The sequence below is a fragment of the Cyrtonyx montezumae genome, unplaced genomic scaffold (assembly GCF_038088225.1).
Source record: "Cyrtonyx montezumae isolate F1298 unplaced genomic scaffold, pur_monq_1.0 scaffold_18, whole genome shotgun sequence".
Taxonomy (NCBI): domain Eukaryota; kingdom Metazoa; phylum Chordata; class Aves; order Galliformes; family Odontophoridae; genus Cyrtonyx; species Cyrtonyx montezumae.
Window position 1 is genome coordinate 15,159,676 of NW_027071914.1, and position 27,786 is coordinate 15,187,461.

General features: G+C 50.2%; 2 protein-coding genes across 4 annotated transcripts in view; both read right to left on the reverse strand.

The window, feature by feature from the left end:
- The window catches only part of DDX46 (DEAD-box helicase 46), a 120,499-nt gene that overhangs the window by 60,057 nt on the left and 32,656 nt on the right, over positions 1–27,786 (reverse strand). The gene's annotated exons all lie outside the window — the stretch shown is intronic.
- The window catches only part of JADE2 (jade family PHD finger 2), a 51,898-nt gene continuing 34,881 nt past the window's right edge, over positions 10,770–27,786 (reverse strand). Inside the window, exons 7-12 of one of the 3 annotated variants that reach the window (XM_065734863.1) lie at positions 25,945–26,112; positions 24,914–25,030; positions 19,317–19,778; positions 17,064–17,181; positions 13,369–13,497; positions 10,772–11,928 (exon numbers count right to left, since the gene is read on the reverse strand). In XM_065734863.1, coding sequence (XP_065590935.1) covers positions 11,084–11,928; positions 13,369–13,497; positions 17,064–17,181; positions 19,317–19,778; positions 24,914–25,030; positions 25,945–26,112 — 1,839 coding nt within the window. In that variant the 3' untranslated portion in view covers positions 10,772–11,083. Of the gene's footprint in view, positions 11,929–13,368; positions 13,498–17,063; positions 17,182–19,316; positions 19,779–24,913; positions 25,031–25,944; positions 26,113–27,786 lie in introns of all 3 variants that reach the window. The other 2 variants (XM_065734864.1, XM_065734865.1) reach the window with 2 other exon arrangements.

Below are 27,786 nucleotides of genomic sequence, written 5' to 3' on the forward strand. Positions count from 1 at the left end.
CAGTAGCTGACATTGCCATGGAGCTGTGATTTGTGTTTCTGTGTGCAGCAGGATGCTTTCTTCTGTGATGTAACTGATGAAGGTACAGCTTCAGCCCTGGAGTTGTTTCCTTGCAGTGGATTTGGGTTTCACTGTGTAGTGTGTTTCAGCCTTGTGCTTTCACTTTTCACGAGGGTGAAAAGTATGAACCACTGCAGATGTTCTTACAGAAACCCAGGGCAGGGACTACTTCTACTCACTGTTGTAGGTCTCTGAAATGCTTTTGGCCCTGTTTCTTCAAAATCCATAGCAACAAACAAATTTCTGTCTCCTTTGGTTTCATAAATAATTTTTGCTCTTGTCCTACTGAGTTTGAATCTCAGATTTAAAGCCTACAGATGTTAAATGTGAGCCTATAGTCTCTAAACAGGCACATGGCCAATAAATGAGGTGTACTCCTTGCCCAGATCAGGGCTTGTGTGATTAAATAATGATGATGGTTCTCCTCAGTCCAAGGTTGTGCAATCTGAATAAGATGAATAATCCATAACCTAACTAATAGAGATGATAGCTGGCAGTAGTTACAGCATAAGCTTGCAAAGTGCTAAGCCTAGTTTGTGCGTGGTACAAAAAGTACAGAAGTGAGGCTGTCAGGCAGACTGACCTGCATGAGTTAACTCTGCGTTTAAACCAGTGCTGTGCTGCAGAGCAGTGCCTCCGTGTTGCACAAGTCAAACTGCAGCTAAGAATTGTCATCTTACAGTTGCATGGACAACACATGAGTCTGTGCTCCTTGCAGCAGTTACGTTTAGGGAATGTGCTTCTTTTCCCCCCACTAGATTTTTCTGGCAACACTTATAATGTGACAGTGTAAAGTCTTGCAGTCACGTAGCAGTGTTGAAGGGGGAGACTTGGGACCGTGCTGCCTGTGTGGATGGAAATGAAGCTGGAAGTGGAGATGTGCTCCTCCCTGGAGTGGGGAGTGCCTGCAGACTGCTTCCATAGGCTGAGCCATTCCGGGCATTGGGTGAAAGATGGGTCCTCTTCAGCTGCCATTCAACCAACTGTGAATAACGTGAGCTGTAAGGAGAGGGGTGATAGTCTTAAGAGCTAAAATAGAAGAGCGGTGATGCTGCTTTAAAAGTGTGTGTGTGTGAAGGGTAATTCTTAGTGTTACAGAAATACTCAGATTTTGTGTTTCATACCATGAGATGCTAGTTTAAATGTGGTTGTGATAAGGGCATGAAGAAACTCGGCCCTCTTGTTTTCTGTCTGGGTATTGTAATGGTTCCCATTGTGGGAATGGCTGAACAGCAGTCAAACACACCAGTAATCTCACTGTTCATTCAGGAGAGGAAATGTTTCCTCTGTAGTTTACATTCTGTTGTGCACATGAATGTGAATGGGTGTTGTGTGTCTTTGTGTGAAGACTTTATTAATAGAAAAATAAACTTGTGGGAGTTTTTCTGGTGGCTTTTGTCCCCATCATCCCTACATCTCCTGTACCTTTATTTCTGGAGGTTGCTTATTCCTCTGATTGTGACCAGTCTTACTTACAAAAGCAGCAACGTTCACATCTGGGTCTGACTCCTGTGAATTACTTTTGCACTCTTGACTATGCAGATTTCAATTAAGCATCACTTTAAAGAATGTGAAAAAGAAAGCTCATTAGTAAATATGTTATTTGTGGAGAGTCTCAAATTTGCTTTTACACGACAACTTTAAGATAAATGAGTGCAGATTTCTAAGGTACCAGTAACTGCTACAGGCAGAACAGCCCGTGTTTCATTGCAGTGACCCCATATGGTAGCATCTGTGAGTTGAATAAGATTTATTTTGCTTGGATTTAATTAGATGTTGGTTTTAATGTGTACTGTGTAACTGAGGGGTGTTGATATATTTCAGTCTTGGTTTAATAAATTATTTTAGCAACGGTTATTGGCATTAGAGGTGGGAAAGATCTTTGACTGCTCTCATTTATCCTCGTCCAGACCAAGACTATCTCATGAAGTGTATTATCTAATGCTGTATTCAGTGTTCAGGTACTGTCTATGATGTGCCAAAGATGACCTATGGCATTCACTGGAATATAATACCTGCATGTGTGTGAGCTTTGTGTTTTAATAACTGGGATTCAGCAGCAAATAGAGCGTTTGACATCTGCTTATTTGTAACTCAGATCAACTCAGAAAAACGGTGTTGTTGCTCTTCAGTCCCAGTGAGTTCCCAGGTCTGCTCCAAGTAGAGCTGCTCCCTCTGGTTTGTACTGTCACCATATTTGGTTGTCAGCAACCCAAGTCCAGTATTTCCATCGACTACAACGTGCTCAAACTCAGTGTAATTAATGTGATCATTAGTTATGGACTGATGAGATGCATTACCAGCAGCCCAATCCTCTGGCTGTCGGTGGGGGCGTGTCATTTATTTGCACTTAGATGAACCACTTTTGCACTAGTATCTCAGCGTGGAACTAAACGTTTTCTGTTATGAAATGTGAGTGCTCTCGATGTTGAAAAGCATAATTTATATAATAAACTGCAGAAGAAAAACTAAAGATGAAAGTGGTCTTAAACATGTTCTTAATGTGGCGTTTGTTACTATGTTATCGCATCCCAGGCTTGAGATTTAAATATCAGGAATAGAAAATAAAGTTCTGCCTTGGAATTTGAAGAAAAGGAGTTCTAAGCAGGTAATTCTTCACAAATAATCACGTTGTCCTTGAACAAGAAGTGGTGTTCTGGCATAGCACACATCCTGGTGGTGACTGGGGGTTTCCTCAGCTGGGTGTAATAGCAGCTCATCCTGGTCCATCAGCATCTAGTTATGTCTGCATGGAAGCAGGTCCTTAACGCCGAAAGCATCACAAAAAGATGATGCTAACTTTGTTGTGATACTGAAATGAGAAAGAAGGATCCAGGTTTATGGACAAATGATACCTGTCTTTACAGCCTTTGGTGCAATTTTCATTCCAGGATCTCAGAGCTTTTTACTTGCTTACGCTGCCTCGCCATCCTTGTGCTGCAGAGGGCTCTTGTCCTTGATTAACTGTGAGGAAAATGAGGTCCAGAAGGAGCATGTCATACCTGGTCCCTGCCTGAGATAAAGGGAGCACTCAGAACCACCTGCAGCAGTCTGAAGTGGAGCGGTGCCTCAGTGAACCTGCACACCACTTGTCTGTGCCCTAGAGAGGAGGAAACGCTTGGATCCTGCCTGCTCTTAGTGATGTAACTGCTCGAGCACCCAAACCTGGGAGTCCTGCTGGCAGCAGGATCAGTCTGACCATTGCAGAGCTGTGTCCCGGTGGGGAAGCTGAGCTGTCAGGGCATCAGCTCCCTGGCAGCTCATGGCTGGGGACAGCTGTGGGATGGAGGAAGGGAGAAATTACCTGGGTTGAGGTATGGCTCCTTGTCAGGGAGCAGAAAGGGGTAACAGTTCTCAGAAGCCCCAGTGGAGAGTCCCAAGGACGGGGCTGGGAGCATCACCTCCAGGCTTCTGAGCAGAGATAAGTGAGAGCTGGAGAATGCTGGAGTGGATTTGGGGCTCTCATGGCTCCTGCCACTTCTGAGCTTTGAGCTCAGCAGATGTTTGGTTCCAGCCCAGGGCTTGGATGCCATTTCCTCACTGCTTTCTTGGAGCAGAATCCTGGGTTGGGTTCGACTCCATTGAAACTGTGAAAGGAAGGCTCCTGGATGTGCCACCACTCTTCTGTTCCTTGCTCTGCTGGTGCATATAAGGCATGAACAATGTGTAAATAGATATGTATGCATGCATACAAAAGGAAGTCTAAATAAGCCTTTTTGAAGCATTGCTACTGAGATGCATTAGCATGAGATTGCAGAGGACATTCAGTGCAAGTGCTCAGTGGGTTCTAAAGGAAAAAAAAAAGCAACAGAAGGAATTCGCAGGGGAGGGAAAAATCTTTTATTTCACTGTGAGTAAATACTTGGAGGAGAAGCTGAGATGTGTGGCCACAGCAGGAGAGCAGCTGCAGCTCTGGGTGCTGCTGGGGCACAGTGGTAGAGCTAATGGCACCACTGGGCTTTTTTAGAGCTTATGCTTTGTTGTGGGTATCTGAGATGCTTCTAGAGCAGGTCTAAGGACGATGGGTGTCCCTGCAAAACCAGCCACCTGTTGACCAGCTCCCACCCACAGCTCTCCATGCTGTTCAGGACACATCTCTGGGAGAAGGAGCAGTGATTTGATGGCTGTGCCTGGAAGCGTCTGCACCGAGAGCACAGGTCTGATTTACACTTCTTTAATTGTACTCCTCCTCTAGTCCTGCCATCTGCTATTACTGCTTCTCTAATGCCATTTTGTTTCCTCATCTCTAGCTTGAATTGTCTCTCCAGCTTAGAAAGCAGTATGACTTTTTTCTTATATTTTTTCCCCCCAGGCTGTTTTTGAGGAGCTTTCATTTCTCAAGCGATTGATGCTTGAAATCCCAGGGAAGAAATCAGCAAGGGGCACCTCTGCCAAAGCAGGAGTTCTGCTTGTGTTCTCCTTGCCACTGTCAGACAGCACACGGGAGAGAACCAGGGGAAGATTTACACCGTGTTCGCTGAATTCTGGGAGAAGCAAAGGAAAACCAGAAAGCTGCACAGTCACCACGGTCAGCTGAAGTTTGCTGAGGTTTTGCAAGTTTGTCTGACGGCAGCAAGGAATGCGTAACGGATCCGTATGACTGCTGGATGAATTCTATTTATGTCTCTGTAAACATGAAATTATGAAATGAGCTCCACGCGGTGGTGCTGGTGCCGTCCCTGTGTGACCTGCTCAGCTGTCCCCGGGGCTTGCATGGGTTTAGCTTGTTGTCAAACATGGTGCTGCTGGAAGGTAGTCAAGCAATGGGGCACAGGAAGCACCAGTGTGAATCACAGAACCAGTAGGGCTGGAAAAGACCTGGGATTACCAAGTCCAACCCATTCCTACTGTCCGTGTCTCCACGTGTCACATCTCCACTGGAACAGCTCAGGACGGTGTCCCCACCACTCCCTGTGCAGCCTGTGCCCATGTCCAACTGCTCCTTGGAGAAGGAATGTTTCCTGTACCCAGCTCCATTAGCAGATAAGAGAGAAGGCATTGTGAAGTGGACAATTTGGATGGTGTCCTTTCCCCAGTGATTCCTGTCCGTTTGGTATGTCTTAGTTGGAAGCAATGAGGTTTTCAGATGGAATGCTGGTTTCTGGGAGCTCAGCAGTCCTGGCTGTTTCAGCAGTAGGTACGTGTCCCACCTCACAGCTTTCCCTGCTCCAGCAGCAGGTGGCCTGTCATTACAACACACTTTCTTCATGAAGAAAGCCCGTGAAGCAGGAGCCCACAGCACAGGTCCGGGCTGGCAGGGATGAACCAGAGTGCAGTGAGTGCCTGCAGCCTGGGACGTGGGGCTGGCAGCCACTGCCTGCATGGAGCCCCCAGGGGCACGGCAGCTGGTGATGCAAACTGATGAATCACCTTTAAAACAACAGTTTCGTGCAGGGTGACTCAGGGTAAAAGAAGAACAGGTTTTTCAATAAGCTGAACCATGTGAGATTGCAACAAGGAGTAAAGCAGGGGGACGTCTTTAACCCTGTGCTGAAAGGATGGCATCTTTCCCTAAAGGAGGGGGTGTTGGTGCAGGGCTGTGTGCATCACCTCTGCAGAATGCCCAGCCTGGTGTGTCTGCAGTCCAGCACATGCAGGTGTGTGTGCAGAGCAAACATCTCCCATGGTCCAGCAGCACCACTGCAGCGGAGCTGTGAAATAATAACAGAAAACTGGGGCTGCTCCAACGAGAGCAGGGTGTGCCCCCTCTGCACATCCTACAATTGCCTTTGTGGTGCAGTTCTAGTGCAGAAATGATCAGCGGAGTGATCTGAGTGCAAACCTGAGATGGATTTAAGTACATCAGGACAGCAAGGCGTGAAGGGGTGGATAAGCTACGGGCTGTCAACGAAAGCGATGCAGCCAAATTAACCAAGCAAGCCCCCAGCCAAGGTCGATGCCCTTTCCTGTGCTCTTAGCACGGGGACAGCATCCTCCCTCGGCCCCTCCTTGCGGCGGTGGGTGCGGGCAGGCCGGGCTGCTCCCGCTGCTCTCCATCCATAGATGGCAGCAGTCCTTACATCTGTCACCTCGCAGCCACGGGTTTTTTCTGCAATCGTTTCCAGAGCCTGGGTGCGCGGTGCTGCCGCAAGAGGAATTGTTTCCGAGGAACGAAGCATCCTTGGAGCTGTTCGCTTGTTTTCCTATGAGGACGAACAGCAGGGATTCAAACCGGATGGTAACTGGAGAGTTTTGTTCCAACGCGCCTTTGTGGCCTCTTGCTCCCAGGTAACGGCGATAGGATGGGAGGTAATGGCCTCACATTTTGCCAGGGGAGGGTTCGTGTTGGGTGTTAGGGAAGTCCAAAGAGTGATGATGTGTGGGCACACGGTGCCCGGGGAGTGGGGGAGTCCCCCTCCATGGAGGTGTTCCTGAACCACGGGGATATGGCACTCAGGGATGATCAGTGGTGGAGATGGGCTGGGGTTGGGCTTGGGATCTTGGAGGTCTTTAATGGTTCTATGATACCGGTCAATAAGTTATCAAAGAAAAATTATATTGGTGGCATTGATGAGGAGGAGCTCAACGCTCCACCTGCTGCACGCAGGATGGGAAGGCCAGCAGGATGCAGGGCAGGAGAGCACTGCTGCAGGAGGCAGTGGGTCGCTGGCTGCAGCACTGGGGGATGTAATGGAGAACACCATAAGCACTGAGGTCTGGTGAGAATGGAGAGCAGTGAGTGTGGGGCAGGATGGGGCTGATTCCCTAATTTGGGGGAGCAGGGGTGATTGCTCCAGTGTTGCTCCAATTCCTCAATTTTACCTGCAAAATTGAATCCTTTCTTTAATTGAATCAGGTATTCCTCTCCACCCTGTGAGTGCTGGGCTCGTCACATGGGAAACAATCCATTATCTTTTCTCTCCACAATCCCAAGTGCTCAGTGCGTGTTTGACCATGTGCACATCCCATGTGTACACGGTGACATTTCTCATCCTTCTGATATTACAGATGCTGCGAAGGCAATAACCCTGAAATGTCACAGCTGCAGATCCGTACCACGCAGATGAGGTGGGGCAGTTAAATAAGGAATCACTCAATACTTAAATTATTGGCTACAAGGCAGCAAAACCTGCAGGAAGAGAACCTCGCAGCACACAGCACCTGCACGCTCCACATTGCTGCTCCACCTGAGGAGTGCTGATGGACAAATGAATGGGATTTCACTGGAAAGTTTGGGAAAGTGGTTAGACAGGCTGTCCCAGTGATGCATAGCATTCAGCATTTCCCCAGCTGTAGACTGAGATATTCAGCACACTTCACACCTCCTGCCAGGCACGGCCCAGGAGCCCTTTGCTGTGGATGTGTTATTTGGCTTTTTGCTCTGCCTTTCTCTCCCTGTTTCATTGATAAGACCATTCCAATCCCACCGCAGGGCTGCTAAGGTCTGTGCTGCACCAGAGGTACTTCAGCCTCTGTTTTCTCCCAACGTTCTCCATCAGCTTTATAAAGTGCCACTTAACATACGCGTGTGGTCCATTATCTTAATCTCCATTGCAGCTGAAGGTGCAGCAGCAGCTCCTGCACTGAACCACGTGTGCGATGCTCAGTGGAGTGCAGTGATTCATGCAGGGCAGCCTGACCCCGAGGAGAAGCAGTCAGTTCCCCCAGGACACCGCTGCCATCTGCTCTGCCCCCCTGGGCTCGGTGAGGCTGCATCGAAACCATCCTCATCCCACGTGTGAGTATTCTGGCTGTTCCCTTAGGAGTGGGGAAGATGTTTGGAGCACAGCAGCCGCCTCCAGGAGCGCTTTTGGGACAGCAGCTCGCAGCCAGCTCCTTGGGACGATGCCACACACTTCCCTCGTTTCGTGGTAAGTTGGAAGTTTATTTATTTTTTTAAGAGCTTTTTATTATTCATCTGTTGCAATCACAGCAAACGCCATCATTTCGCAGCCCTACATGGGAATCCAAAGGCAAGGAACTATTTTTAGAGCACTAAATGCCTCCCCTCGGCATGTTAACTTGGGGAGAATAAATATTAAAGGCGCTCTTGTCACATCTGAGGCAGTTACACAGCAGAGGGAAGAGAGAGCACCGTTGTGCCACCACCCAACACAACGGAGATCACACCACGATCCTTCCAGGGGAAGCTGAGGGGAAATTCATTCACTTCCACATCCATTGCTGTGGATTTATGGCCACGAAGGAATCTCTGCCCCGCTGCTGTTTCACAGTCACAGAACAGAGCTCTCAGATCCCCAGTCCACCCCCGCTGTAACCACGTCCCCGTGTGCCGCAGCTCTGTGGTTCAGGAGTGCCTCTGAGCGCTGATGTCCAGCGATGGAAATCCAGTGCAGAGCCTTTGGGAGGGGGCACAGCACAACTCCCCAGGACAGAGCACGCCGACACGCACGCACACGTAAAACACTGCTTTATTGACTGCATTTGCCAACACATTGAGGAATGCAAAGGTTTCGTTTTGTTGTTTTGTTTTTCTCCCGTAAGCGATGGGCCATGGTCCCAATGTGTATTAAAGCATACACTGTACCTGAACAGGATGAAAATAATGGCAGACAGAGCTATTCCAAGGCAACACAAAGAGCATGCATAATACAGTCTCACACAGAACGAGTTTGATAACATTATATTGCTTTAAGGATTAACTAACATGGAAAATGTACAAAAAGGAGAAATAGGTTTTTGCATTAATGAAAAATACATTTTTTTCTCTACAAAGGAATTTCTAATACAAGAAAATAAATATTGCAACATAAGCCAAAAATAATTTAAAATTGCTCTTTTCAATATATTTTCAATATTTCTCTTTTATATTAACAAATGGCACATCACGTTCTTTGAAACAAAGAAAACAGAAGGTTTTCCTCCTCCTGCGACATTCATATCGTTTCCTGTGACTGACGTGGAGTGGGTCTGGGCTGTGTGCAGATGGAGCAAACCAGGGTGACCCAGTGGAACCAGCAGTGCTGCTAAGAGAGGGGCAAAGGGTTTGGGAGCTGTGTCCCAGCACTGTGTTGGTGCCGGGCTGCCGAGGCGACGGGCGCTCTTACAGTGCAAACATCCATTCCTGCAGTTTATACACTCGAGGAGATGGTAAATATATATATATATATATATTTATTATTGTTTTTCTTCTCTAACAAAATAAACCCTTGGATTCTTTCTGTTTCATCTCAAAATACATTTTACAGTATCATCAAAAATATGGCCCTCGTGCCTTGCTCTCTCACGCAGCTCCTCCCGACCCGGCCGTGGCTGTTCCACAGGGTCCCCCCCCTTTTGCTTTCCTGTACTGAGGAGACAAGGAGTGCAGAAGCTGATGAGTGGAGCTGTGTACAGTGAAAAGTTGTGGATTGCTTCTGTTTAACCATAACTGAGTGAAGCACACGGAAGCAAGATTCATTAAAAGGCAGCGTATTGATTATTGGTATGACTCTTATACTAGGATACTGTAGCTAAAGCTAGCAAGCCTGATAAGATAAACTAAGTCCTATTTACTGTATTTAACATTATCTGAACATACTGAGCCTTAATTAATGAGCAGATTTTCATTCCCAACCTCAGTGGGTGACACGAATTTCTAACAGAGGCGGTTCTGTCCCCCTGGGGCAGCCAGGCCACGGCCTGACCGCTGCGCGGGACTCTGAAGGCTGATAACGATGATCTACTCTAAAACACCGGGCAGTCGGTTCGAGGAGTCTCAGAGTTTCAGAAGAGAGCTCACAGTGAAATGAGCAAAAAGCACTGGAAATCAAAACGGAGGGGCGTGGGATCAGCACCCCTTCAGCAAGCTTGGAACCTAACGCCGCAGCAGTGTGCATGAGTGTGGCTTTAGTCCTTGGGTGCTAATAACTCCCAGCTGTCCCTAGTGACAAGTTTCCGGTTTCTGGCTGTGCTGCTCGACTGTCAACGTATTCTTTGGCATCCACAAAAAAGATTTGACTGCTCTGTTGGACAACTGTAGGGTTTTCTGTTTGAAGTGATGGGTTTAACCAGTTGCAGAAGTGTCCCAGGTTAGTTAGTTGCTTGGTTTTCTGTTTTTTTTTTTTTCTTTTTTTTTTTCCTTAACATTTTTTATTCTTAAAAAAACAACAACAACAACAGTTTCAGTGAATTCCTTTTTTTTTTTTTGTTTTGTTTTGTTCCCTGAGCTCACACTGGGGTCACTCCAATAAAACACGTAGCACGACTTCACTGTGACCTTTGAAGCCAAAACCAAAGTAATGGTGCAATTAAGTGCAAACACGGAAATCCGCCTGACTCGTCGCTGACATGGGCTCTGAACAACATTTAAGGCTTTACCGGGGACGTTTTATGCATTAAATTATTGTCGTATTTATAATGTCAGCTTCTGTGAATCGCCCTCCCGCAAGGAGTCAACAGCTCGTAACCAGGATTTAAGGAATTTAAAAATAACAAACGAAGAAAGGACGGGGAGGAGTAAATTCACCACTTCCACTGTGGCGTTCTGGTGGAAAAACGGAGGGCTGGGGGCACAGTGCACCCCCTCCCTCCGTCAGTCCCCGCTGCGGTTTGCCGATTAGGGGTCGAGGAGACCCCGCTCCTGGGGTCTGGGGTCAAGGTGGCACCTTGGGGACAGGGACAAGGCCGGATGGGTTCTGAGCAGAGGAGAAAAAAGCCATGATTGAGGTTACTGGAACACAAACGTAACGTGGCTCTTCCCCCCCCCCCCCCCAACTCTCATTGTGCTTTTGTTGTCACGCCCTTTCTTCCCTCGTCGCCGCACGTGCCCATGGCTGCTCTCCCTGCTCAGCTCCTCTGCCCTCACCCCGATCCAGCCCACGGGGGAAGATCGGCCCCAATGGAATAATGCCCATTGCGTGGCCAGCCCTGCAGGGAGCGGGGCGGCCGGAGGGGACAACTACTGTCACGGCAATCTACGTCGGTGAAGCTGAAGCTGTATCTCAGGCAAAAAGAGAAGAGAAAGACAACGGTGCCGAATTTCCAACTATATATACAGATTAAAAATCCCCCTCTCGCTGCGATGCTAGGCAGAAATCGGACATGGCAGTTATGATGGGAGGAGCAGGGCGGCCGCGTGCCGTTAGGAAGCCAGGATGCTCATCCTCACGATCTCCTCGCCGCCCGGCTCCAGCTGGCCCCGCTGCGCCCGGCCGCCCCGCGGCTCCCCGTCCGAGTCGCTCATCTCAGCATCGGAGAAGTAGCCGTCCGTGTCGGCCTCGAAGCGGCGCAGGGGGGGCCCTCCAGCGCCGTCGGTCTTGGAGGGCTGTGAGCGCCGAGTCCCTCGGCTCTCCTTTGGTAATTTGAACCGCACGACGGTTTTCGGGTTACCCACGGGGTCAGGCACTTGAGCCGCGGGGTTGGGCTCGGGCCGAGCGCCGTTGGCCGCCACCACCACCTCCTCCTCCCCAGCACAGCCCCTGGGAGCTGGCAGGTCACTGCCTTTGGGGCCGGGGCCCTTCCTCGCTGCCCTTTTAGCCTCCCCCGATGCCCTGCGGTCCGTGGCCCTCGCCGCCCCTTTCTCCGACCTGCCGGGCCGCGACTCCTGGGCGCAGGGCTTGGCAGCGTCGTCTGACAGGTCGCTGGCGTGGTTAGTCCACCGCTCCGAGCCCTCCTGCTGGCTCCTGAACACGGCGCTCAGGCCGCTCCGGGGCAGCTTTTTCTTAGTGTTCGTTCTCGTTTTGCTTTTCACCTTCTTGGCGGCTTCGCTCTGTTTGAAGGGGGACCTGAGGGAGTGGTCCATCATGAAGCTGAGCAGCGTCTCCTCGTCCTGGAGCAGCTCCTCGGACAGGCCGGGCGTGCTGTCCTCGTGGTGCGCGTTGTTCAGGGACCACTCGCTCATGGCCATGTTCTCAGCCGTGATCTGCACCGACTGCGCCAGCCAGCTGTTGAAGAAGGTCCCGTCGATGGGGAAGGAAGTCGACAAGCCTGGGAAAACACAAGTGGAGAGCTGGGCTCAGGAACCAGAAGTGACAGATCGGAGCAGAGCATCTTCCTGCAGCACTGAAATGCAGCCTGGACCCACAGTACTGTGCAGGGGCAGCAGCACAGGGAGCACAGCAGCACACATCATCCTCTCCTGAGGAGCTGACACAGTCCTGCCCATGGACACATCCTGTCTGACCCCCACTGCTGCCCCCCTGCCTGCAGCACTAGCCAGCCCAGCTCCCCAGCACACTCCTAACAGGCAGCAAACCCTAACGCAGCACAGCTTGGGTGAGATGGGAAGAGGGTCTGGGGGCTCACTCCAAGCACTTGGAAGCACGAGAACTGAAGAGCAGCAGCAAGAAGACAAGCTGGAATGGAAAAAGCTGAAAAGCATCCTAATAATTCTGTCTGAGAGCGAGAGTGAGCATGATGGGCTGGGACGTGGTGAATCGGCAGACCGAGAAGCAATGCCAACGGCACACATGCTTAACAAACTTCAATCCCTGCAACAGAAACCCATCGTTCTGACAGCACAGCTGGCTTCAGGGCTCAGGGAAAGATGAGACCTGACTTTTGCTGTAAGGTGAGTGCTCGCCTGTCAAAGCAGCAGCACAGGGATGAAGCAGCAGCACCGTGACTCACAGCATGATGAACTCATCACCCCCATGGTGCATGACCCAGTGCTGCATGGGCAAGCACCCCAGGGGTTGCTAACTGGCATGGAGCTGCAATGAGCCCAGGCTGGGGGCTGTCACCCTGAGGAAATCCCAGTGTGTCCCTGTGGTCCTTCTGCAGGACAGCCCTGATGGTGCTGCAGGGCAGGCAGCACAGGGATGATGAGCTCAGGGCACCCCAAAGTTGTGTTCCACATCACAGCAGCCTCAAGTGATGCCTCGAGATCCTTGTAAAAGAGCACACTGCAAGGCCCTGGGGAAGCTTTGCAAGACCTTTGCTCCTCTTCTCTGCTGCCTGGCTTTCCAGACTGACTGAATGGCAGCTTCCTTCCACATCCCTGTAGCTTCCACTCAATACAACACAGTTTGCCCCAAAAAACTCCCCCTGCTCTGCTGGTGGGGTTGCAGCAGGTGGCAAGAGAAGCATCTGCTGGAATGGCACTGATGGTGCTGGAGGTGCATGCAAGCAAAACAGAGCAGAAGATGTATGGGATCCGCCCTGCTTTGAAGTGGGTAAGTCTGATTTTATCACCAAGTGCAATTGCAGCTTTTCTTGCACATTGTGCAACCCCGAGGCTGTTTTACACCCTGGACCCAGCAGGGTGAGGTCTCTGCTGCAGCACCGTGGCTGTGGGGTGCTGGGGCTGATCCCACATGGGATGGGCTGGCGGCTGCACCACGCTCCTCAACGCTGCTCCCAAAAAACAGGAGCTTCTGGAGAGCTGCCAGCCCACGAGAAGCTCTGTGCCCATAAAATCAGACTTACCCAGTTGTCCCAATACAGTTTCGTTGACTGTTTTCCTTTTTTCTTTCTTCTCAGGGCTATTTTTTCTACCATCTCTTCCTTTCCTTCTCGGGTCACTTTTCTTACCCTTTGTCTTCTTCCCAGTTTGCTCTGGCATTTTTTAGAGAAAAAGGAAAACTCTGTGTGAGACGAGGCACCAGGACAAGCCAGCTCCCCCAGGCACACCGTGCAGGGATGAAGGCTGTGCCACTTCTTGGCCAACAGTAGGCTCACGTCTCTATAGGTTAAGGAAACGTGACTCTTGTAGGCTATGTAGGAGAGGTTTGGGCTGTGGGTATGAGCTGGGCACAGCCACAGGAGCAGTGCCACCAAAGGCAGCAGACTCGTGAGAAATTGTGCAGCCACCAAAACACCCTCCTGGAATGAGGTCTGGGGGCTGCAGGGAGAAGCAGAGGGGATACCCAAAAAACTCCGCACTGAAACCTTCCAGGAGATGAGAAACAACCCCAAACTCTGCTCAGGAAACTTCATGAAGACCAGGCCCAGGCCCAAGCCCTGCTGTAAACGACGAGAACGAGAAATAACCCCAAGCTCCATTCAGGAACCCTCCAGAAGAGCAGCAACACACTCAAACTCTGTTCTGAAGCCCTCTAGGACATCAGGGACCCTCCAAACCTGCTGGCACATCATGGAAAGTGCCTATGCACACTCCAGGCTGGCTGTGGACACAGCTTCAGGAGGGCCTGAGCTGCAAAGCGCGTGGCACCAGCAGCATTTTACAGCAGACCTTGGTGTGATTTTACCTTTCAGCCATGGTAACTGCTTACACTCATACCAGGCAGTGGTGGAAAAAAAACAAAGCTATAAAACTGGTGTATTGAACACAGCTAAACAGAGGAGGAAAGATGAGCAGCATCGCCTATGGAAAGCCAGGAATGTAATTGCAAGCTATGCAAGCATTCAGCTAAAAAATCAATGTTTCCTAAATGGTTTCGAATTTCTACTGGATTTATTCCTCTTGGGTAAACAGGACAAATACATACCCCATAAAAGTACAACTTGTATTGCCAAGCGCAATACTCCAAAGGTTTTCAGTTACTCTCCCAGGCCCTGAGAAGTCCGTGCTAAAACATCCACATTGATTTTTGAAGGAGGAAGGACACTGCTCTTCCACCAGCATTCGGGCAGCTGATGGAGGTGAGCCATGCAGGTCGTCAGCCCGTCCAGCAGCTCAGACCTGCATGAGCTGTGCAGCTATTGGAGCAATGATGTTAAGAGCTGGATGCTGCTCCCGATGCAAGTGCATCAGTTTGTTGTGTGGGATGGGAGCAGCCCAGACAGCAGCCCCTCTCCTTCCAGCTGGGCTGGAAGCACACGGGGTGAGCAGAGGAGGGCATCTGCACAGCACCTGCATGCACAGGGGATTTACAGTCCCAGGGCCGCCCATCCAGAACCCCACACAAGCACAGGGCTCACCACAAGAAAGAAAAGCCAAAGCAAAATGGATAGTTGTTGCATTCCTGCCGAATAGCAGGAGAAACAGATACATTTTTCAGTTTGCTTGCAAAATAAAAACATAACTTTGTCTGGACAGCACAATGGATCTGAAGAGAAAAGTGAAAATTACCTTTTGAAGAGGAACCTGTCAAAATAGCAGGCATGTTTCAAAGCCACACAGCATTTACTTTCTGCTTCACGCAATAAAACTAAGGGAGAGGGAGGTGAGTTCACCTTGCATGGGCAGTTTTCACTGATTTTATTAAAAAACTCCTGCTGAAATTATCATTTATCAGCGAGAAAAATAAAACCCTCAAGAATGGAGCTTTATATGGGAGTCATTCCAAAACCAGCCTGAGCTAAAACCACCTCTGGGATATCCCCAGCAGGTTTTAGTTATAGCTACAATGAAAGCAGTTAAAAAGCAGCCTTGTCCAGACAAAATAATGCAGATTTCTTTCTTTCTCAGATGAAACTGCAGGTGTGCAGAGCAATGTGGGCAAGAGCAGGGCAGAGGGATTGCTGCAGGGACCATTCCACACTGACTCCAATTCTCTCAGCCACTGAATCACTTTCCACCTTTAGCTCTAAGTCAGCTGGAAGTGAGGAAACCCAGCAAAACACGTGGGTGCTGAGAGCACTGTATGGATGTAGGTGGCAGAGGTGGGATGAGGGCCATGGGGATAGCAGCAGTGTGCAGGGTTTGGAAGAAGGATGGCCCAAGGGGTGAGACATGCTACCCCACAGCAGGGAGCTGTGCCATCAACTGGAAATAAACACCAAAATGCTCTTTGACCCATGGAAAGAGCAGAAGGGAGGCCACCCAGAAGGTGAACAGCAGCTTGGCTCAGCCAGTTCAGAGCAAAAAGTTAATGGGCACATGCAACGCGTTTGAGGCCATGTGAAAATAACACCTGCATCAAAACGCAATTACAAAGCCTGCATGGTGATGTGCCACAGGAATCACCCCATAACTACAGTCCTGTCTCTGATCAACCGCCTCCAGGCACAACAAACACTATAACCACAGGTGCCCCAGCTCCCCCAGTGCTCACCTATCGCTGCTGGGAGCTCTCACCTCTCTCAGTCCTCTGCTAGAAGGTGAGTTCCCACCCTGCCAAAAACCTTTCTGGAAAAGGACTGAGCTGCAAATGAAAAACTGGGTTCAGCCAGCTTCCCCAAACAGCCAACGTGCCAGCAGGCCGTGCTCCTGAAGCCGTCCTTTTGGTGAAGCCTGTCAGGCAGGGCAGCAGCGACCTGTCCCTGCCATCAGCCCGTGTCCTCAGTGCACACCCCAGGCCCTGTGCTGCCCAGCTGCGGCCACACAGAGCAACCTGCACAGGATCCAAGCCCCACACGTCTCAACACGCACACAACTCGGCCTCCAAAACTTCACTCAAAGGAAACTTTTGTAAAGGAAAGCTCAGCCCAGACAGTTCCTGAAGAAACCCCAAACATGTGATGGCTTCAAATGCAACTCCAAAGCCACAAACACAACAAGCGTTGGATGCGTTTGCCAAAGCTCCAGATGCTGCTCCTGGAAAAACTGTTCTGCAGCCACAGAGCTCGGTCCTGAGCTGCCACTGAAAAAAGGAGGAGGGATGCAGGGCTGTGGGTCCGGGCACTGCTCATTAAAAAGGAAAAAAAGACAAAAGGAGAGCAACTTTATTTCAGTTCCTTAATGAAGAGGTGCCAAAGGCTTCGTACATGTGTCATTCCCACTAACCAGCACACGGAGCAGGAAGAACTACAGAGCTGAAGGAGGTAAAAGCCATCCCACCCACAGCTTAACTTCTGACACAACCAGAGAGAACCCAACAGATCCCAGAGCTGCTGCATTGAGCCAGACAGATGCTATGGAGAAGCCCCGTGCTCAGGACTTGCTTTCAAAATGAGGAACGGAACCAAGTGCTCCTGCAGCAGCACCTGCATGTGAGCCCTGGGATTCTGTTTTAACACCAGCACCTAAGAGCATCCCCATCTGAGTGAGAATGGGGAGCTTTGTGTGACAGCAAGGACTGCTGGCACCACTGTCACCCAGGGTAAGGTGTTACTGCATGCTTTGGAACAAAGCTGTAAGTGTTTGATGAGAGAACATAGGAACTGCTGGAAGCACCCTGCAGGGCAGGGGCAGCTCTGCCTTCCTCTGCTGGGGGCCTGAGGTTCAGAGGATGGCACCAACAGTGGCTGCAAGAACAGCTCCTGCAAGCAGTACTGACCTGGGTAAAGATCCTTCTCAATGAGTATCATCTGCAGGTGGAAGATCTGCTCCTGGAGTTTACAAATGGTGTGTTTCATTTTCTCCCGTCTCGTCACCATGTAACAGAGATTTCTAACCTACAGAAACACAAGAAACAGCATCCAGTTTAGCAGGGCAGAAACTGAGTTGCATCACTGCTCTGCCGTCCAGGGACAGCTCTGTGCCTGGTGCCCCCCCCCCCATCCCAGGAACACCAACACCAAGTTAGTCTGTAACCTCTCCTTCACAGGCTGAACTCACAAGCAGGATTCACACTTCTGCACCCATGCTTTCAAGGGCATCAAGTCAGCCTGACTAACACAGCTCTCAGGCAGGGAAACAGGGCCAGGGCACAGCCCTGAGCAGTCAGGATTAACGTGCAGTGCATCCTTCAATCTGTGCTGGTGATAAATGTCAATGCATAAAGAGAATAGAGCCAAGAGAACCCCACGTACCTTACCAGAAATCATTCACCAGTCAGTGGGCAGAGCCAGGCCCAGAAGTGTGGGGGAGCAGCACAGCCTGCACGAGCCATGCAGGACTGCCCACTGCCCCGCAGCAGATGCTGATGGTGCACAAATACAGCAGAACACGCAGCTGACACCAGACAGTGCCAGGGACCACGTGCAGGTGTGGCTGCCCTAACCCACACCTTCCCCTCCACACACTGATTCCTGTTTGCCCCACATGTACCTGCCGTCTCGCTTCAGTTTGCACTACAGCTCACAACATTTTACCAACTGAGAGAGAAGCTCCAAGTGCAGACCACCAAGCACAAGAAATGAGCTCTTCCCTAGCAAAAATGCACTTCCCGCTCCCTTCTCCAGCTGCAGCCCCTCCCCAAGGCAAACTCCTACCAGCAGAGCATCCATCGGGGGCAGGATGTGTCCCCCAGTGCCTGCAGCTCTCATGCAAAGCAGTAAAATCACAGCTGCTTCTCACGGGCATGCAGCTGCAGACAGCTGTGGTGCCAGCACAATGCCACAGCTTGGTGCCACTGTGTGCAGCACGGATGGGGGCAGCACAGCTCTGCCACCACAGCTGCAGCCATGCAGTGCTTCCCCAGGACACAGCTGGTTTCAGTGGGGTTAGGAGAGCTGTGAGCTCACACATGGGTGCAGTGAGCAGCACGGGGCCTCGCTGCCACCTGGGGACAGTCTGAGAGCACTCAGGTGTACAGGAGAGAAAAGGTTTTTCCTCCCCCACTACCCTCCCATCTCCTAGCTGTAAATATGAAGAAGCAAGCTATATGCTGTATATTTTACTACGTTCTCTTTTCTGTTCTGTATGGAAGAAAACATCAAACTAAGATTTCTTTATGAGGAAAACAACTGCCTCTGGCAAGCAGTATATCAAAGTGTTTGGCAGTATCTCCTCTCTGCAATTTTATACTCCTGGAAGAAAACATCACTTGCACTCTTGCTTTGAGACTGCTGGTATTTACACACACTCAGACAGTTAAACACCACCCGCACTGCTTCCCCCAGCCAAGATGAGATGCTGGGAGGAAAGCCTGGGAACCGTATAGCTTTTTGTTACAGCTAATTTAAGCAGCCAGCTCTTGGTAAAGGCTTTAAAGCAAAAAGGGCCAAGAAGAAAAGAAAAAAAAAAAGTGGGGAGGACCACATCAGGATTCCCAGGAAATGGGACTGGCACATTTGCAGAGCTAAACCTCAACTCTTGGCTCATTTCTAAATATTGCCTGGATTGTTGCTGGGGACTGCCATCACCCCAAGCCCACCCTGGACAGGTGAGAGCCACACAGGACAGCTCAGCGCAGCAGTCTGTACAGGGATGCACACCAGCACCCCAAGCACCCACATTTTCTCATGCCCTCTTTCAGGGGTTTTCTATACCTTCAGGAGCTCCCAGCTGCAGCCCTGCAGAGGCACTGGGACAGCTCAGACCCCACAGGCTGTTCTCTGCTTTTGAGCTCACAGCTGAGACTGACACAAACTTAGCTCACCAAGAGAAGCATTTTGGCAGCTCTGGCACACTGCAGACTAGCCCGGTCTGTGTGACTGCTGGCCCATCCCATTTTGAAAGGGGGAAAAATAAGCAAGATGAGTGTGTGCCCCTCACCTTCTGAATACCACATCAGATGAAGGGGAGCCATTGGTAAGATAGACAAACCTGGGCAGCAGGGATCAGGTCAGTCTACAGGCACCCACACCCATTGAAGCAGCTGTGGCAGAGCTCCCAGGCTTGCCATGACAGGGAAAGCCATACTCACCCTCTCCAGGTCCTGCCTGAGGTGTGTGAAAAGCTTCAAGCGTCGGTAGAGAACATCCTGCTCCTGCTGAGCCAAGTTGTCCACTTCATCCGTTTTTGGTGTCAGCAGTGGTTTGTTGGAGTTTGCTTTCCTCTTCAGCTTCCAGTACTGATAGACAAAATCCACCAGCGACTCACTTAAATCGAGGTTCTCCGCCACCTCTGAAGGCTTCACGAGTTCATAGAAATCCTCCTCCAGCTGCTGGAGCTTTTGCTTTCGCAGCGTCACCTTCTCCAGGTCCAGCTGGGCTTGGTCAGGCTCTGTCCGCGCCTCCTCGGGCAGTTTGGTGGCACCAGTGCTGTGCTCCAGGCAGAAGGACTTAAACTTCACTTCATCATTGTCTGCTAAAATAGTCCGCATGTCGAGGTTGTGGTCAAAGGCGCAGGTGACGTGGAATGCGGTGACACAGGCGGGCATGGAGCACTGCAGGGAGAAGGACAGGGCTGATGGTGAGGGCACAACGGGACCACAAGACACTGCTTCCCAAGAGGAGTGACACCCTCAGGGTGGCAGCACCCAACCCACAGCGACGGATGCTCCGTGACACTCACTGCCTGGGCTGCACTGCCCAAATCCTACACACCAATGAGGGTGGAGGCCAAAATCCCAAGCAGGAGGAACCCAGGGCTCACCACGCACCTTCCCACCTAACCTGCCCTTGTTCTCTGTGACAAGCTCTGCTGTCCTTCACCTCCTGCCAACGTGAGATTCAGACGGTTCTTCCAGCATCACATGGCCAACAGGATGCCCAAAGACTGCCAGCTGACTTATCTTCATTTCACCCTGTTCCCTATACTCCACGTCTAAATAGAATATGCCTTTGTCAGTGACACCTACAGATGTTAAGGTCTCGGAGTGAACGGGGTATGTCAGAAGCAGCCAATGCTCCCAGATCACAGTGCCTTTTTCTTCTGGAAATCACAGAGACTCTAATTAGCTCCATTAAAAAAAAAATAGAAACAAAAAGTGAAATTCACCATCTATACAGCAAACATGCTCCGTATGTTCATGAAATGAGCTTTCAGAGCTGGCTCAGTGATGAGACTTCTCAAGTGTGCACCAGATGAAGTTTGTAACAACTTCCCTAACCTACCTTACACTTCACTTTCTTGAATCTCACGAACAGCAGTACAGAAGAACCCCAAACCTGGTTCCCTACAGACAAAAAGCAACCCACAGCCAGCACAGCCCCCACACCCACCTCAGCGCCCTCCTCTGTTCATTAACCATTTTTTTAACAGCTCAGAATGTCAGGTAATTGCTTCAGCCATAACCCGTAAGAAATCAGTCTCCTCCAGCTGCTAATGAGCAGTTAAACTGCAATAATGAGGTATTTTAAGAGAGCTATTACTGTAGGCACAGCATTTCAGCATCACAGAGGGGCTGCTTTTGCAGGGCAGCAGGCTTGGCCACAAACCTCCCGGTGCATGGAAGACAAAGCAGCAGGATGCTGCAGGGCTCCACTGGGGAATAAAAAAGAAATGCTGGTAGTATCTGAGGACCAGAAGTTGGATTGTGGAGCATTAGTATGCCCCAGGGGCAGATGCCAGGCACCAGCTCTCCCAGCAGTGACATGCTGCTGGTGAAGCTGGCAGTGGCACCTAGCTGCCACCAGGGCTGGGACTTGGCTTCCACCATAGCTGCCTCGTCCACCCATGATCACATCCCCAGATGCTGATATGAAGGCAAGCAGCTCAACTCCCACCTCCGCTCACTCCATTCAAATACATCCTCTTGTTCCTAATTTCAGCCCAGAATTGCTTGTGAAGGAGGCTGCCAGCTTTTGGAGGAGTCAATATATCATGTGCAGGCTTTTAAAGTGCACCCACTGGCTCCTGCAGTCACGGAGAGAGATTTACTACAAGGAGGAGACGCAGTGTCATTTGATGGAGTCCCTCTTCCTCTCCTTAATGGCACATTAAGGTTGGAGGCCTTTGCCAGCTGTAAGTTCCCTTGATTGAGTTTTCTTGTCTTCTAGCCAAGATGGTAATCTTACTGCACAGAGATATATAACCACCGACATACTCCCATACTCCATTGTGTCTATTTTGGTGTAACAGCTGGGGGTGCTTCAGACTAAATCACTGGGAAGATCCTTTCATGTTGCAAGGCACATAAATACCTACAGAGACAGGGACACAGCTACCTGTGGTGGGGGGAGCTGGGCTGGGGACAGCCCAAAGCAGTGTGATGGCCCTGTCAGCACGATGGGCTCACAGGGACAGCACCAGGGGCTATCACACCTCAGGAATAAAGCAACGTGAATGATATCCATCCCGGATTCCTCATCCAGCAGATGGCAAGCAGCAGTTGTCAAAAACTGTGCCCAGAACGCAAACAGAAATCAATGAGGCTGCTCAAACAACAGGGCAACAAAGGAAATACCTGGTCAGCAGCAGCTCTCAGTGACCTTGCCTGAGCCAACAGTAAAGCACACACCGATCCATCCCAGTTATGGTGAGCACAGAGTGGTGCTGGGATGGACTGCCACATGGAACAGCCTGGGCATACAGAGCAGGCACTCCCTGACCCACTCTGCATCCAACCCTGCTCCTTGTCCCACGGTGCCTCTAGCTCCAGGATTTCAGAACGTCTGCAAATCCACTCCCAAACACAATTCTGAGATGATGAAAACAGCACCAGAGATGGATGTGGGCTGTTATTTAGTCCACAAACCAATCTTGGTGGGCAGAAGCTGAGGGATGACTTCATTTGCTCATGAAATTCAAACACTGCTAACCATGAAACCCAGCAGACGTCTAACAGTTTCCAACGGTGCTGCGCTGCAGTTTGGGGGCAGCAGTGGAAGGAAGTGGCTACTCCAAGTGAACTGCAAGAGAAATTTAGGAAGGAAAAAGCAATTACCAGTGCTGGACCCCAGCCAAGCCATCAGACACAACACTTCTGCACCCTCACAAGAACTACCATGTGATTTTTAGTGACCACAGACGGATTGGCTCCTGGTGGCTCTGCTCAGACAAAACAGACAACTTCAGCCCTGCGGTGTCCTTAGATGATGATAGGGCCCCTCCTCACACTGGGGCTCAGGATGTTGGTGAGCACCCACACTGCTCTTCCCCCGCTCCCAAGTCTGAAGCTTTTGCATGATGTCAACAAAAGACGATGCCCTTTGCAGAAGACTGCAACCAGCTAACAGAGATGCAGCACTTCGGGCTGTCCTGAAAGGCTGTGGTAAGTTCCTCTAGAAGAGACAGTTGCTGTTCCCAGAGAGGAAGGTATTGGGTTCCTCGTCCATGAGCGTGTTGAGACGTGGGCTGCACAGATCCTGGCTCGTGGCACTCTCTTTTGCAGTTCAGCAATGCAAACAAGAAAATTCCTGCTGGATACCAAGTACTCCTTGGCGTCTCCTGATGTCTGACCACAAGAACCACCATAAACTCATGACTTCCCTTAAGAGAGGATGGGAAAAGTGTTTTCAGGGCTGTATCGCTTCTGTCCAGCACAAGGGAGCACTGGATTGACTACAGCATGCTTACAGCTCTCTACCAGAAAAAAAAGAGAAATAACAACGTGCAATCAGCAACATCAGAGGCAGGGAGAGCTGCAGAGGGCAGAAGGTGTGCTTCCCTCTTGGCGGTCAAAGCTGGATGGGAAGAAATACCTCAACTCAAAGCCTTGGAAATGCCTCACATTGGTCTCTGACAGCAGTGGAGGTTTCTGAAGCTGTGGTTCTCTCTGTGGGCTGGAGACAACATGCTCCTGCTCTCCAGCTCCCTTCCAGGGATACTGCCTCTTGCTCCAGCCACTGGGATAAGCCTGCCCTGGAAGCAGAGAGGACCTTCTGCAGCCTGTGGGCACCTGGAGCATCAGCTCCTGCTGCCAGGAGTGAAAACTGAGTGCTTTCACAGCAAACAACCCTCTCCTTTCAGAGCTGTGTCATAAACCTAAAACGCTGACAAAGGTAGTTAGATTACACCTGTATAAACAGGCACTAATCAAAAATATGCTCCATAAACATCAGCTCTCAAAACAGAGCTCTCTACCTCCGATGCATACAGAACGTGTTTATTTATCTATGAGTGAGCTTGCTGATTTACTCCATAAATCCTTGAACGAAGGCACTGCTTTGCTTCTTTCTCCTCTTTTTCCCTGAAGCAAAATCACCCTGAGAGCATCCAGGTGGCATCAGCAGACATCCTGGTGACACCCTCATGAAGACTCATCGGGCAGTAAAGCTCCTGTTCCATTTCAGGTGACATTTAATGCAAATCCATTCAGTCCCAGGGACTGCATCACTAACACGCAATGCCGGCGCTGAGAGGATGAAGCCCCGGAGGAGCTGAATTTTCTTTGATGCTGCCAAGCCTGTTTGCCTCCTCTCCCTGCCCTTCCGTTCTTTGAAAGCAGTTGCTGCTATGACACAGTATCTCCATCTGGCAGGGTGAATAAGCAGATCCACCCAGAACCATCAAAAAAAAAAAAGAAGTGAGTCAACACTAGAGATTTAAAGAAGCATTGTGAGGTTTCATTTCAAGCTAAGGGGATTGCTTTCAAATAGCTCCCTTTAAAACATTAAACCTGAGGCAGTCACACCAACGCAGCGGAGCCTGCAGCCCTGCTCCATCACCCTCCTGCCATCAGCCAGCTGCTCTGCTCTCCAGTACTCACTGCCATACGCATCCACCTCCGCGATGCAGCTCCCAGTGCTGTACAGGAGCTGATTAGCTGGGATTGGGACACATCCAAACCTTTCTCCCTATTTTTCAAAGCTTAATGGCTATTCCATGCCCCTGCTGCATGCCAAGACTGCTTCCACGTCTGCTCTGCCAAGGAAAGCACGAGCACCGGCACCGTACAGCTGCAGATCCCAGCCCATCCCCAGGGACTGCCAGGGTGAAGCCTGATGCAACCGACCCAGCAAAGCTCCAGCACTGAGAGCACAGCCCTGAAGCTCTGTCCCACTTTTGCGAGAGTCCTGAGCTGCTGTTTTTAGTTGAAGGCCTCGCCACCTCGTCAGCACACCGCTGCTGCTGCGGGAAGAGCAGGAAATCGGACGTCTACGGTGCTCTGCTTAGGTGCAGCAAAACAGGAGAACATCTGGGAATGTAATACACAGTAAATATTCTATTTTGCAAGCCAGCAGGCTGGGAGGGGGGGCACTGCCTGATCCTGAGGCTTCCTGCTGTCCCCCTCGAGAAAGACTTCACATCCAACCCCACAGCTTGTGAAATGCTCAGGCTTTAAATCCCATGAGAACTGCACTTCCTGGCAGCCACACCAAGCCCTTCCGCTGGGGGCTCCTGATCTCCAACCAAGGTCATCTGCAGTCCTGGTAATTAGTGTCACCACAGCAACATCACCACGATATGCAGAAGAAAGTTAATCTAGATTCCTAGCACTCTGTACATTAAAAGATTACAAACAACAACAGCTGATGATGCCTGGTTGGTGCTCATGCTCCCTGTCAGGTGTGCTCCAGGGATTCAGACCAGGAATGAACCCAGGCTGGATCTTCCTCACCAACAGCTTGAGAATCTCTGGTGGCTGCTACTGGCACAACCACGGGGTCTGAATCTCCTGACTGCTGATTCACATACCTGAATGCAGGTCCCAGTGCACTCCTTGCAGAGGCTGCAGGACAAAGCCCATCTGCTTGCTGGGATATGTGAGATCTTTGTAATGGGTTCCATTTTTTCAGGACATCCAATGCTAACCTGGTCACAAAACAGAAGACACCATCAATACCTGTTACTATCCCAAATCTCTCACAGGGGATAACTGAGGCAGCCAGAACGAAGGATGGATATTTCATTTCTTATTTTTCAGGTCACTCATAACTTGGGTAATAAACAAATAAAAACAACACAAACCCCAGAAACAAACACAGACGATGCTCTGGCCTTCCTTTTACATCCATCTGCCTGCCAGTCTGAGCTTGTGTTTCATCTTTATTATTCCAAACGCTGGTATGCCCTTGCCTCTCTAGCTCTCTTCTAGAGAGGATGACAAACTGTTCCAACATCACCCCCTCCTCAGGGAGTGGGGGGGGGCTTCCTACAAGCAGGGCAGCAGCTTACACACCCCCAGTGTCCTCTTTAATGAGGAGCTGCTTGGCTACTGATTAAACACTCAGCTTGGTGCCCAATGGGCACCGTGGCTCCAACCTCAGCAGGGCTTGATTAGCCCAACTAGAACTGCTGTTGATAGACACCTGAGCTCAGCCCTGGTGCAATGCTATAACATGATGGAAAGTACAGCAACAATAGCAGGATGGCAAAGTCCAAGGCTGCAGCAAATAAGGACAAGCCCAAACACAGCAGCCATGGAAGCAGAAACGAAGGAAGAAAACCTGCTAACCTTTGGAAGGCCTCAGGCAGGCAAGGATCTCCAGAGAGATTCCCTTGCTGCCACTGCCAACCCTTAAATGGGGTCTAGGAAAGGGTGGATCCTGGCTCCAGCCCTTCGGGTCACTCAGGTGCATTGTTTGCACCTGGGCTCCCCTGGTTTGGTCCTGCCTTCCCACCAGGTGCTCCATCACTGCTTCAAGCCATGACTTCGCATTTCCACTACACCTGGAAATCGTGTCCATGCCATATTTCAAGAAAAGGCTGGAAAGCATCCTACTTACTTCAGGTATCCATAAGGCACAGCTAACGTGGACCCATTTCGTTCCGCTCCGAGTGGGTTTCAGTGCTCCCCCTCTCTTCGGGCACAGCAAACACTTGGGCTGGACACCAAGGGCACAGGTCCGGCACAGCCAGCTGCCGATGGGGACCTTCAGGATGCCATAGCATGCCTGTGAGATGAGAGGAAGGTTTGTTAACCTGGCTGCCCCACAGTGAGCATCCTCCTGCAGCATGGCATGCTGGCTTATCACCACAGCATCTGGGCGTCCTCGTAAAGAACAGCAGACACAAAGCTGCTCCGCAACTAAAGCAGCTAGTTTGAGTTCTACCTTCCTTGCCACATTCCTGGTTCTCACTGGATACTCATATCAGTATGTCCTGGGTTTTAACTAAAAGCTGAGTGTACAATGTGCTTTATATCCTGCAAACGAGAGCAAAAACATGGAAGGCAGCTCCAATTCTGACATCTGCCCACTCATTATGTGGGCACTTCTGAACCACACCAAAATCACAGTGACTCACAGTCCTGCCAGCCTGCGTGCGACCCGGTCTGGCGACCCAGAGATGTGGGGTTTGCATCAGCAGCTCTCTGTGTGCACAGGGTGGGCAGTGAGAAGGTAAAACCAGCACGGGGGGGAACACAAACACACCTTGAGCTGACCCATCCCACGAGGAATGGGGCAGTGAGTGCTGTGCAGAGAAAACCTCGAGGGTAGATGAGGGCTGTGAAGCCACAACCTCACGATTGGGTAAGATGGCCACAATGGTTAAACACCCAGCACACACCAAAGGGGAAGCGAAAATAACTGCATACAAGCAAAAAGGGGAAACTGACAGTAATGAATATAAATCAGAAGGGAGGAGCCACAATCGGGAGGAGTGATAAACCCAAAGGACACGAAGACATATCTGTGGCCAAGACAGTGGGAAGCAGAAGAGAACAAAAGGACTCTGCAGACCCTGGCTGCCTGCAGAGCCAGCAGACCTGCTGTGATAACGCACGGCACAGACAAGCCAAAGGGCTCAATAAATATTTCTCTTCCGTACTTGGGGAAGAGCCAACTGATAAGCTGTATCATATAATAATGATAAAATACTTTCCGCTTCGGCAGTAACTTATGATTGTATTAAAGAGCTACCACTAAAACTGGGCAGTCTGCAACCAGCACGCCTCCATAACTTGCACTTAAAACGTGTTCTTTTAAAGAGTGGCAGACAACTGCCTTGGCCACTGACAGGAGGATGCACGAAGTCTCACAGCACTGAGGGTTTCTGAGAAGTGCAGAGAAGCAGTGGAGAAGCTTGTGCCTGTGCCATTATGTTAGGAGAGAGGATTAATAACAGGTAATCACATGAACGTGGTACATGAGCATGGGAAGAGGGGATGCTCGGCCCTCATGGCCAGGAAGAGATTTTGTAGCACAGTTTTAGGTTGCCCCAAACCATAAACGCACTCTGAGAGTAGTAATTTCCTTGGAGAAAAAGCCACTTTATGAACATACTATTGGGAAAATAAAGTATCCAAGGAAGTAGTATGATTGCTGCAGGTCTACATGGTACACGGAGACTTAATTGTGCTTCACAGCACCTCCAAATTGGACAGATAAATCATTTCTGTATGAGATTTTTATAAAACACCTCATCTGGTATTAGACAAAACCAAATACACAATGCCAGCATGCAAATCTGAGCACAGCTCTTCCTCTGCTTGGAAGCTCTGGTCTTGGTTGCTATGTGAATAGGGTCAAAAAATGGGATCCCCAGAAGCTTCCAGGTGGGTGCTGGGTTTCAGACACGAGTATGTACCCCAAAAATAAGATAACACCTCCAATTTCTTTCAACAG